General features: G+C 51.6%; 1 protein-coding gene across 1 annotated transcript; it reads left to right on the top strand.

The window, feature by feature from the left end:
* Positions 1-5,278: 5,278 nt before the first annotated feature.
* Positions 5,279-7,975, top strand: LOC111826404 (erythroid transcription factor-like). Its single transcript, XM_023755405.1, has 5 exons — positions 5,279-5,378; positions 5,668-6,039; positions 6,139-6,248; positions 6,750-6,899; positions 7,357-7,975. The coding sequence occupies exons 1-5, from the start codon at positions 5,279-5,281 to the stop codon at positions 7,723-7,725; spliced, it is 1,101 nt and encodes a 366-aa protein (XP_023611173.1). The 3' UTR covers positions 7,726-7,975.
* The last annotated feature ends 2,551 nt before the right edge of the window (positions 7,976-10,526 follow it).

The following is a 10,526-nucleotide window of genomic DNA, read 5'->3' as shown; positions in this document are numbered from 1 at the left end:
CAGGTGAGCTGCTCCCTTCCCCCCGTGGTAGAACAGGGAGGAGAGCACTGGGTGCAGGGAGGGGACCTCAACTGGGATCCTCCTGGTGTGGGGAAGGGGCCCGGCCTGGGCCCAGTGGGGAGCTTAGGAAGTCTGGCTAAGCAGGCGCTGGTTCATACCAACTCTTACTCTGCCATCTTCCTCCAGCTCTTCAAGCTAGCCCCCCTGCCCCACCTGTCTGGGGCAACGGGCTCTGGGTGACCTCCCTGAGCTCAGACTGTGGACCCAGAGACCTCAAGGAAGAGTGCAGGGGCCGGTGCAGAAATACCAGGGCAGAGATGCTTCGGTGTCTCAGTGAAGTTTGCAACTGACCCATGGTGGAAGCCCCAAAGGGGAAAGGCCAGGAGGCATGAATTGCCAGCACTTTAGCCACTTGAAAACAGCTCCACTTGGAATGTGAGGCGTTTATATGTTCAGCTGAGAAGTGAGAGGGCTGAACTCCACCATCGCTGGGCTCCTGTCAGTCCGAGGCCCAAGCGTCCACCATGACAAGGGGAGAACAGAGCAAGGGGCCTGGAGGAAGGGAGGACAATTGAAGAAAACCATGTCTAGACTTTCCCCAGCCCTCTCCTTCTTTCTGCTGCCTACAAGAGCCCCAGGCCCGGCCACAGTTCGGTCTCCACCTTTTAGTCCCCTATTCTCCAACCACAGAGGAAAGAAATAAGGAAGGAGTCTGTGCTGCCTTCAGAAAGTATCTATATACCTGATTGGTCAGTTGCCTTCCACAGAGGGAGGCCAGACTGTGGCTTAGGCCCACTTCCCACAGAGACATCAGTAGGACATCCTGTGAGGGCTCCCAGACTGTTAGAGGGGGCAGGATGGGCTGAGGGATGCCCCCTGAGTGCACAAATTTTTGTGCACCAGGCCACTAGTCTATACTAATAAAATGGTAATATGCTAATTAGACCAGACGTCTTCCAGACATCTGCACAGTCCTGGGCACCTGCGGCTGGCCCGGGTGAAGTTGCTCACAGTCCTGGGTGAAGCTGCCCATGGTTCCGAGTATGCAGCCAGCCCAGGCCAAGCTGCCGGGGGTCCCAGAGCCGCCAGGGGTCCTGGTTGCCTGTGACCGGCCCAGGCTGAGCCGCCAGGGGTCATGGGTACTTTCAGCTGGCCAGAGGGAGGGAAGCCTGGGTCCTGGGTGCCTGTGGCCAGCCAGTGGGAGGAAAGCCAGGGTCCTGGGTGCGGGGGCTGAGGCAGAGGTGGTTAGGGGCAATCAGGCCAGCAGGGGAGCAGCTAGGTGTGATCAGAACAGCAGTCAGAGGGGTTAGGGCCGATCAGGCAGGCATGCAGAGTGGTTAGGGGTGATCAGGCAGGCAGGCAGGCAAGCAAGTGGTTAAGAGCCAGCGGTCCCAGATTGCAAGAGGGATGTCCGACTGCCAGCTTAGGGCCGATCCCTGCAGTCAGACATCCCCAGAGGGGTCCCGGATTGGAGAGGGTGCAGGCCAGGCTGAGGGACCCCCCATGCATGAATTTCATGCACTGAGTCTCTAGTGTAAATAGTAATGCACAACAATACATCTCTGGATTTGTTGGCTATTTTTGCAAAGAATGTAACTAATAGCATAATTTCAGTGTGTATTCCTTCTATTAGTCAACAAGCAGTTTCCATTTAGCCCTTATTCTACAATATATTACTACTAATCTTATATAATAAAAGCTTAATATGCTAAATATATAAGGAGGGCTCCAGGGCATGTCTGGCCCATCTTGCACGACGGGTCAGCCGTTCAACCAATCTTGAACTTACATGTAAAACCTTTCCTGAATCTGTGGGCGGCACTTGTCCTGACCCCCTGATTTAAGTCCAGACCTCATCCTATATAGGCACCTACAGCCTCACCTGACACAGGACCCCCTGCCCAGACACTGCACAGGGCTTGCTGATCTAACCCTGTGCTGGCTGAATGGCCCTGACCCTCTACAGGAAGCCTTGCCATCAGATCAACAGGTCAGCCATTCAACCAATCAAAGCATAATATGCTAATGATATGCTAAGGCTGCTCAACCTCTCACTATAATGTGCACTGACCACCAGGGGGCAGACAATTGGCCAGTTGACCAGTTGCTATGACGTGCTCCAACTGGTAGGTTAGCTTGCTGCTGCTGGGGTCCAGCCAATTGGGGCTGAACAAGATGGGCCAGACATGCCCTGGAGGCCTCCTGCAGTCCCTCCCCAGCTGGCCAACCTCCTGTGTCCCTTCCCGGCCCTTTTGTGCACTGGTGGGGTCCCTCGGCCTGGCCTGCGCCCTCTTGCAATGGGGACCCTGCAGGGGATGTCAGAGAGGCAGTTTTGGCCTGATCCCACAGGCCAGGCAGAGGGACCCCACTGGTGCACGAATCTGTGCACTGGGCCTGTAGTAATTGTAATAATAGCTATAATTTATTGAATAGGTACAAAGTGGGGTTTTTTGTATCTACTATTTCTAACACTTAGCAAAGACATAAAGTGGGTTTGTTATCTCCATTTTACAGGTAAAAATTCTGAAACTCAGAAAAGTTTCTTAGCTTTTCCAGATCTACACAACTAGTAAATTTAAATCCTGTTTTATTTTGCAGCACATCTTCCCTCTCTAATGCTGCATTATTTCGGAACTGATTTTGTCAAAGTTCTTACTCTCAGGGATCTTGCAGACTAGTAAATGAGCTACAAGAATAGAAATGAAGTAGGGTATCAGGAGCACTTCTGTAGATTACCCTCTACTGCCCAAACATTGGATGACTAATGGTGTTTTATCATCAGCTCCAGAAGATGATGAAAACATTGGGACTGTTAATAATAATAATAATTCTTAGACAAGTAAATTTGAAGATCTTTGTACTTTATCTGTAAGACTACACAGAAGTCACCAAGCATGAGATCTATTCTAAAATAGACCTTATAGCCTGGCATAGCTTACTGGTTGAGCATCAACCTACGAACCAGGCTGTAGGCTCAATCCCCCACGTGGGATGTGCAGGAGGCAGCCAATCCATGATTCTCTCTCATCATTGATATTTCTATCTCCCCCTCTCCCTTCCTCTCTGAAATCAATAAAAATATATTACATAACAAAAGAAATCTCCATCTGCAAGCTCTTTGGGAACCCTGATTGAGTTCAGGACCTTGCTTTCATTGTTGACAATGACCCCTGACGTCACTCTGCACAAATTACTGAATAAGTAAGAAGACGGCCAACCAAAGGAGGAAGCAACAAACACAAGAGCAGATATTGCCTACAAATTAATAGCAGGGCTCAGATTCAGGGGAGAGATAAATCATTGGATTATCTATTAGAGCCTTAAATACATGCACTCCTTCTCTTGCACGCTCTGGGACTGCCACACAGACTGAAATATAAGATAGTTGATCGTATATAGAACAGGTTTTCTGTAGAAACAGTTACTGTAAAGTTTAGTGGGCGTATCATGACTTGGGGAAACTCATACTAGATTTAAAAAGGAAAGGTCCATTGCTGTATTTGTTTCTATTGCTGTAAAGCAAATTACCATAAACTCAGTGGTTTAAAACAGAGACCATTGATTTGATCACATTGTTCTGTAGCTAAGATGCCCCAGGAATGGCTTAACTACATTCCCTGCTCCAAGGTCTCACAAGACTGAAATCAACATGTCAACTAGGGCTGTAGTCTCATCTGAGGATCTACTTCCCACTTCCAATGGCGGTTGATGCCATTCAGTTCTTTACAGCTGTTGGACTGGGGGCTTTGGTTTCTTGATTCTGTTGTCCAGGTGACACCCTCAATTGCTTACCACAGGGCCCCTTCTTAGGCCAGCTTAGTCTTCAAAGTCAGCATAGGAGAGAGTCTCTCAGCTACTGATTGAAGGAGACAAAGAAGATAGCAACTAAAGATGATGAGAATCTTGGATTGGATTCTGGAAAAGCAAAAGGCCAGTAGTGGGAGAACAAGTAAAATCTGAATAAAGTCAGAATTTTGGTTAATAGTATAGTACTGCCTGGCCGGCATGGCTCAGTAGTTGAGCATTGACATATGAACCAGGAGGTCATGGTTCAATTCCCAGTCAGGACATATGCCCGGGTTGTGGGCTCCATCCACAGTGTGGGGCATGCGGGAGGCAGCCGATCAATGATTCTCTCTCATCATTGATATTTCTATCTCTCCCTCTTCCTTTCTCTCTGAAATCAATAAAAATATATTTTAAAGAAAGAAATCCCCATCTTTAAACTCTTTGGGAACCCCGATTGAGTACAGGAGCCTTGCTTACATTGTTGATAATGACCCCGGACGTCACTCTGCACAACAATCCCTACCTCACGCCCCACCCCACAGAGTCCACAGGAACATGTGATCCAACTCTCAATGTGAACTTCAATCTTGAACTTACATGTAAAACCTTTCCTGAATCTGTGGGAGGCACCTGTCCTGACCCCCTGCTTTAAGTCCAGACCTCATCCTATACTGGCACCCACAGCCTCACCTAGCACAGGACCCCCCCGCCCAGACACTGTGCAGGGCTTGCTGACCTAACCCTGTGCTGGCTCCATGGCCCTGACCCTCTACAGGAAGCCTAGCCTATAGCAGTGCTGGAGCCTATAGCCGGATTCTGCAGAAACCTTTCCCTGACTTCCAACAGAAATCCATAACTTGACCCGTTTCGGGAATCTCTGACCTGATCTTTCATAGGAACCCCTAAACTTGCCCTCTGGAAACACCCTCCTGACCCTGTATAGGAAGCCCTGATGTGACTCTCTCTCTGACAGCCTTGGTCTGGAAGCCTTGCCCTCACCTTGTACAGGAGCCACTGTCCTGACTGTGGCTAGTGGCTACCACATGAAACAGCGTAGCACTATGGAGTCTACAGAATCCTGTAGCAGGCACTGCTATAGGCTTTTCAACCCTGTTCCCCTTTCTTCCTGACTCACTCACTTTCCCAGCCTCCCTTACAATGACAGGTGGACATGTGACAGTTCTGATCAATGGAGAGAGCAAAGTGACACACACAATTTCCAGGCCTGGCCCATAGGAACCTCTCATGGGTCCTTTAATGAGCCCTGGCTGGTGTTCTCAGTGGTTAGAGCATGGGCTTGTGCACTGAAGGGTCTCGGGTTTGATTCCCAGACAAGGGCATGCACCTGGGTTTAGGTTTGATCCCCAGCCCCAGTTGGAGCATATGCAGGCAGCTGCTGCACTGGCTTTTCTGGCAGGGTTCCATGTTACTGGGGTTGCCATGGAGACCCTTAGCTAGTGTAGAACCCAACAAAGAGGCCATCTTAGAAATGGCTGGAAGCCCTCACGAGGCTGTGTGGATCACGTTCCCTGTGTATGTGCAGACCTGGGAATATACATCCCCAGACTGCCTCATTGGGACTGAATATGGTAAGTAGGTGGGGGTGGCCCTAGTTGAGTGGCCCATGGGGCTCCACACAGTTATGCTCAAAGCCCATTGGGAAAAGGCTGCAGGTGACTGCAGCTGCCAGAGTGGCCAGTGGGGCTCAGACCCAGGAGTCACCCAATGGCCAGCAGCTGCTCTGGCAACCTATGGGAAGGTGGGAAGCTTGGCCACCATGTGGGGCTGTTGGGAATCACTGCACCCTGAAAGCAGGATGGCTTCAGACCTTCTGTTCCCTTCTTTCTTCCTTCTCATACCCATCCACACCCCAAACAGCCTTTCAGGTGAATTCATGCCTCTTCTGTCTGGAGGGGACCCTAAGAGGCTCACCATACACCAGCTGGGCCTATGGCAACACGGGGCTCTACCATCCCACAACTGTGAGCCCCCACTGGGACTACACCCCTCCCCAGGCCTCCGAAGATTCCTATGGGAGAGGCACCTTCCCAGAGAACTTCAGGACACAGCTGCTGAGTCCGGACCTGTTGGCACTGGGACCTGCAGTGCCTTCCTCCATCCCTGTCCCCAGCAGTGCCTACGGGCCCCCCGACTTTCCTAGAAGCTTCATTCCTCCAACCAGAAGCCCCCCCAGTCCAGCGGTCTATTCCTCCGCCAACCTTCCTGGAACCCTGCCCCTGTCCACCTGTGGTGAGGTTCCCCCAAAGGGACAGGGAGGTTGAGGAGGGGGATGGGGTCCAAGGCAAAGCTGGGCTGAGCCTGGTCCCTCTTGCCCCCTTTCCACCACAGCAGAGGCCAGGGAGTATAGGTACTGCAGAGCGAAAGCCACTCCACATTGCTGGCTGTGCAATGCTGATGGTCAGATGATGAATAGGCGGAACAAGTCCCAAAGGCGCCGGGTAAGACCCCAGGCCGGCCTCCCCTCACCCAGGTACTCTGTTCTCACTCTGCGCAGGGATCTCTGTCCTCACACTCTATGAGAACCCATATCCCCCCTCCCTGCCCCATCCATTCAGGGACCCAGCTCTGTGCAGGAGTGTCTACCCTCAGCCTACCCTCAGGCTGCAAGCAGGCACGCCGTCCACTCCCTGCACAGCAGTTTTCATCCTTGGCTACACACTGGGATCACCGTGGGGCCCTCCCTAGATGGGTTGATTTCCTTGGTCTGGGGCGCTGGCTGGGCATCAGGATTGTTTTCCACTCCCCAAGGGAGTCCAATGTCCGCCAATGCTGAGAACCACTGATGAAGTCCCCCACACCATTTGGAAAGCCCCGGGACAGGAGGCCATGTCCTCGCCCCTTAGAGAACCCTCAGTCTATGCCTTGTCCAGGAAGCCCTGCCTGCACCCTGACCCTCACCTCCTGGGTCCTCCACGTCCTCCCCCCCCCCAGGGCACTGACCCTCACATTCTTGCTGCCCCCAGAAGGTCAGCAAGCGGGCAGGTGCCCAGTGCTCCAACTGCCAGACAACCATCACGTCAGTGTGGCGGCTGAATGCCAATAGAGACCCCGTGTGCAATGCCTGCGGTATTTATTACAAGCGACACCAGGTGTGCCCTGCCTCGTGGAGACTCCCCCCTGCACCCCAATCCCACTAACCTGGCCTTCCTTCTCCTTTTCCTTTCCTGTATTCTTCCAAACTCCCTTCCTCTCTTCTCCCTGTTATTCTTCTCCCTCCTCCTTCCCCCTCACCCCTCTCTTCTCTGCACCTTCATCTCCGCCCTGCCTTTCTTTTCCCTCCTGCTCCCTTCTCTCTCCTCCATTTCTCATCTCCTTCCCCCTCCCCTCCAGCCATCAGCTAGTCCTATGGTTAGAGGCTCCCGCTGCTTAGGGCCTCACAAGCTCATGATTCCTTAGGGCATTATCTGTGCCACAGCTGGGGCCTGCTCCCCTAGTCCTTGACCCAGTTCCCTACTCTTAAGGAGTGGGGTGGAAAGGGTGTCCCTGGTGGAGACACAGAGGCAAAAGTCTGAGGTTGGTGAACACTCATGGCCTTTCTCTCATCAGGTGAACCGGCCACTGACCATGCGGAAGGATGGTATCCAGTCTAGAAAACCCAGGGCATCACAGAAAAAAAAGAAGCCAGTGTCGAGTCTGGCAGGCACAGGACCAGCTGATGCTCCGGCTGGTGGCTTCATGGTGGTGGCTGGGGGCAGCGATGGTGGGAATTGTGGGGAAGTGGCCTCAGGCTTGACACTGGGCCCACCTGGTACTGCCCATCTCTACCAAGGCCCTGGCCCCGAGGTGCTGTCAGGGCCTGTCAGCCACCTCATGCCTTTCCCCGGGACCCTGTTGGGTTCGCCCACAGGCTCCTTCCCCACAGGCCCCATGCCTCCCACCACCACCAGCACTGTGGAGGCGCCACTCAGCTCATGAGGACACAGAGCATGGCCTCAGAGCAGGGGTGGGGTCCCTCTCCGCGTAGAGCCAGAAGTTTCTACAACCCAACCCTCTGGGCCCCCCATACCCCTTGGTCTGGACCATCAACTATTCGTAAAATAAAGCACCCAAGTCCTGAAGTTGGAGGTGTGAGTCTGAGTGGGACTGAATAAAGAGCCGTGGTAGGTGGGGTGTGCAACGGTGCCTGTGGCTCTCTGGTGATGGCGTGAGGCTGTGTGAGACAGCACGTGGGACCCTTCATGATAGTGGGTTATGATGTGCAAGTATAAGAGTGTATTAGTATGTGAAACTGCGTGCGAGAGCAACCAGGGTGTATGATATGGCGTGTACATGCACACATCATGGGCAGAGACAGTGTGTGGTGGCTGACTGCTCTGTGAGGTGGTGACCATGGGGGTGAGGTTGTGAGAGACGGTGTGCATGACACCAGACAACTGTGAGAAACGGGGCACAAGTGACTGTATGAGAGGACGTGGGGGTATGTGTGTAATGGGGTGTGCTGAGGCAACATGTGAGGCTGTGCTCATGTGATTGTGCACCATGCAGGGTGGTTCTGAGACGGTGTGACAGCATGTGTACCCGGCACAGAATTTGCTCAATAAACATTTCTGGGATGCTCAACAAGGACTGTGTAGGACGGTATGTCGAGACCTAGCAGTGTGACCTGAAGTACTGCGTGTCAGGAGGTCTTTGTGGGTCTGGCAAGGGCAGCACTTGTGTGCAAGCATGTGTATGTGAGCGCATCGCATATCCTGTGCCCTGTCACAGTGCCTCTGGGTGGCTGACAGCGTGAGCAGCTCTGTACACTTGTTTGCGGAGGTATCAATATATATATATATATATATATATATAGGTGCAAGTTAGGGACCTACCTCCAAGGGACAGAAGACATGTTCAGGACAGGAATGGGAGGCAAGAGTGGGGCTGGAATGGCAGCCAGCAAGAAGGGCAGAAGGCCAGTCTGGGACCGTGGGGTTGTCCATGGGCCCTCCTGTCACTCATCTCTTATCTCTCTCAGCCCAGCTCGGCCTGCAGCCCTGTGGGAAATGGTAGAGAAGGAGGGGGAGATTAGGAGAACAGAATAACCTCTAGGGGGGACATTTAGTCCCCATAGGTGGTGAGCTCCCCACAGTGCCAACTCCCTCCCCAACACACCCACTCACCTGGGTGAACTGCTCCCCCTAAAGTGGAATCTGTTCTTCCATGGAACAAACCCTCACATCGCAGCATGCGCGGAGTCAGGTGACATCCTAACCCAGACAGCGGCTCTCCCATGGCCACACAGCTGGTGGCACAGGGCTGAGCCAGGCTCCGTGGCGTAGCCTCCACACTGCCCAGAGAATCCTAACCGCAACCAGCACCGTTTCCTGAGTGCTCAAGGTTGTGGTCAACAACAGCTGGAAGGCTCAGGTGCTTTCCTTCATGAACACCTGAAAAAATACTCTGGTCCGGCCGGTGTTGCTCAGTGGTTGAGCATCAACAGAACAGCATCCCTTCAGCTCGTCAGCACACTGGCCTACTGAAGAACCACAGTAGTCCCTGCTCATTACAGGGATTGTCCAGAGCTTCCCTGGCTGCTCCACAGAACCCCAGCCTCCTCATTCCCTGGGAGCCCCTGTCCTTGTCTTGAACAGAAACCTCTTTCAGAACCTGTGCTGGACAGGCCACTGGACCCGCCGTGTTCAGGATCCCCGGATCCCCTCTCCTATAAAAACGGCAGCCCTAGTCTGGTTCAGGAGCCTCTCTGATACAGGAGCTCTAAGGGAACCCTTTCTCTAATCAACAGGAAACCCATCCTGACCCTGAGCAGGATCACCGGTCCTCACCTTCTACAGGAGGCACCCTGTCCTGCCACCACAGCACAGGAACCTCTGCCTTCCCTGGGTGGCAGGACAGAGCCTGCCCCACCCACACCTTAGAGAAATGCCTGGCCTGACCCTCTTCATGGGACTCCATCTCGCTATAGGAATTTTGCCTTGACCTTGGACAGGACAGCTCTGTCCTCACCCTGCACTGCAGCTCTGCCATCCAGGTAGCATTTTAGAACCACTTCACTCACCTTAAAATCTAGTTCTGAAACCACCTACCTGACGCTGTCTGCATAAATACCCATCTGCAGCCCAGCCAGTATAGTTCAGTGGTTGAGCGTCAACCCATGACTAGGAGGTCATGGTTCAATTCCGGGTCAGAGCACATGCCTGGGCTGTGGGCTCGGTCCCCAGTGTGGGGTGTGCAAGAGGCTGCCGATCAATGATTCTCATCATTGGTGCTTCTATCTCTCTCTCCCTCTCTCTTCCTCTCTGAAATCAATAAAAATATATTATTTAAAAAAATAGACCTTATAAGAAATCTTAAATCCTATCTTAAAGATTGGCATGTTTTGGGGGTTAAAATTTTGGTGATTATAAAAATAATACATAAGGGTGGGCAAAAGTAGATTTACAATTGTTTGTATGAAAAATAATACAATAATTAGTAAATATTATAAGAATAAATTGTTTCGCATACTCACAAGTGTAAACCTACTTTTCCCCACCTGTTTATGTTCATTGTTGAAAATTTAGAAAATAAAGAGAAGTATGAGGAAGAAAATATAGTAATATTTATTCCTATTTCAAGTAATAATAATCAGTAACTGTATATGTTAATATCATCCTAATCATTAGTTCCATGAAATTTTAACATGGTTGAGTACTCACTATGTATTTGATTTTGTTTTTGTTTTTTAAACTTAATAACTATATTTTGTCTTTAAATTATTTGTGAACCTTATTAAT

The sequence above is a fragment of the Myotis lucifugus genome, unplaced genomic scaffold, assembly GCF_000147115.1.
Source record: "Myotis lucifugus unplaced genomic scaffold, Myoluc2.0 scaffold_76, whole genome shotgun sequence".
Classification (NCBI taxonomy): Eukaryota; Metazoa; Chordata; class Mammalia; order Chiroptera; family Vespertilionidae; genus Myotis; species Myotis lucifugus.
The sequence above is the reverse complement of the archived record's forward strand: the minus strand, read 5'-3'. Positions and strand labels throughout refer to the sequence as shown.

What these genes read in the sequence shown, in the direction of transcription:
- LOC111826404 (XM_023755405.1), top strand. Translation starts at nt 5,279, where the DNA reads ATGGCTGGAAGCCCTCACGAGGCTGTGTGGATCACGTTCCCTGTGTAT. An exon ending in CCTGCCCCTGTCCACCTGTG is followed by an intron (nt 6,040 to 6,138) that starts GTGAGGTTCCCC and finishes TTTCCACCACAG; the next exon opens with CAGAGGCCAGGGAGTATAGG. An exon ending in ACAAGTCCCAAAGGCGCCGG is followed by an intron (nt 6,249 to 6,749) that starts GTAAGACCCCAG and finishes CCAGGGCACTGA; the next exon opens with CCCTCACATTCTTGCTGCCC.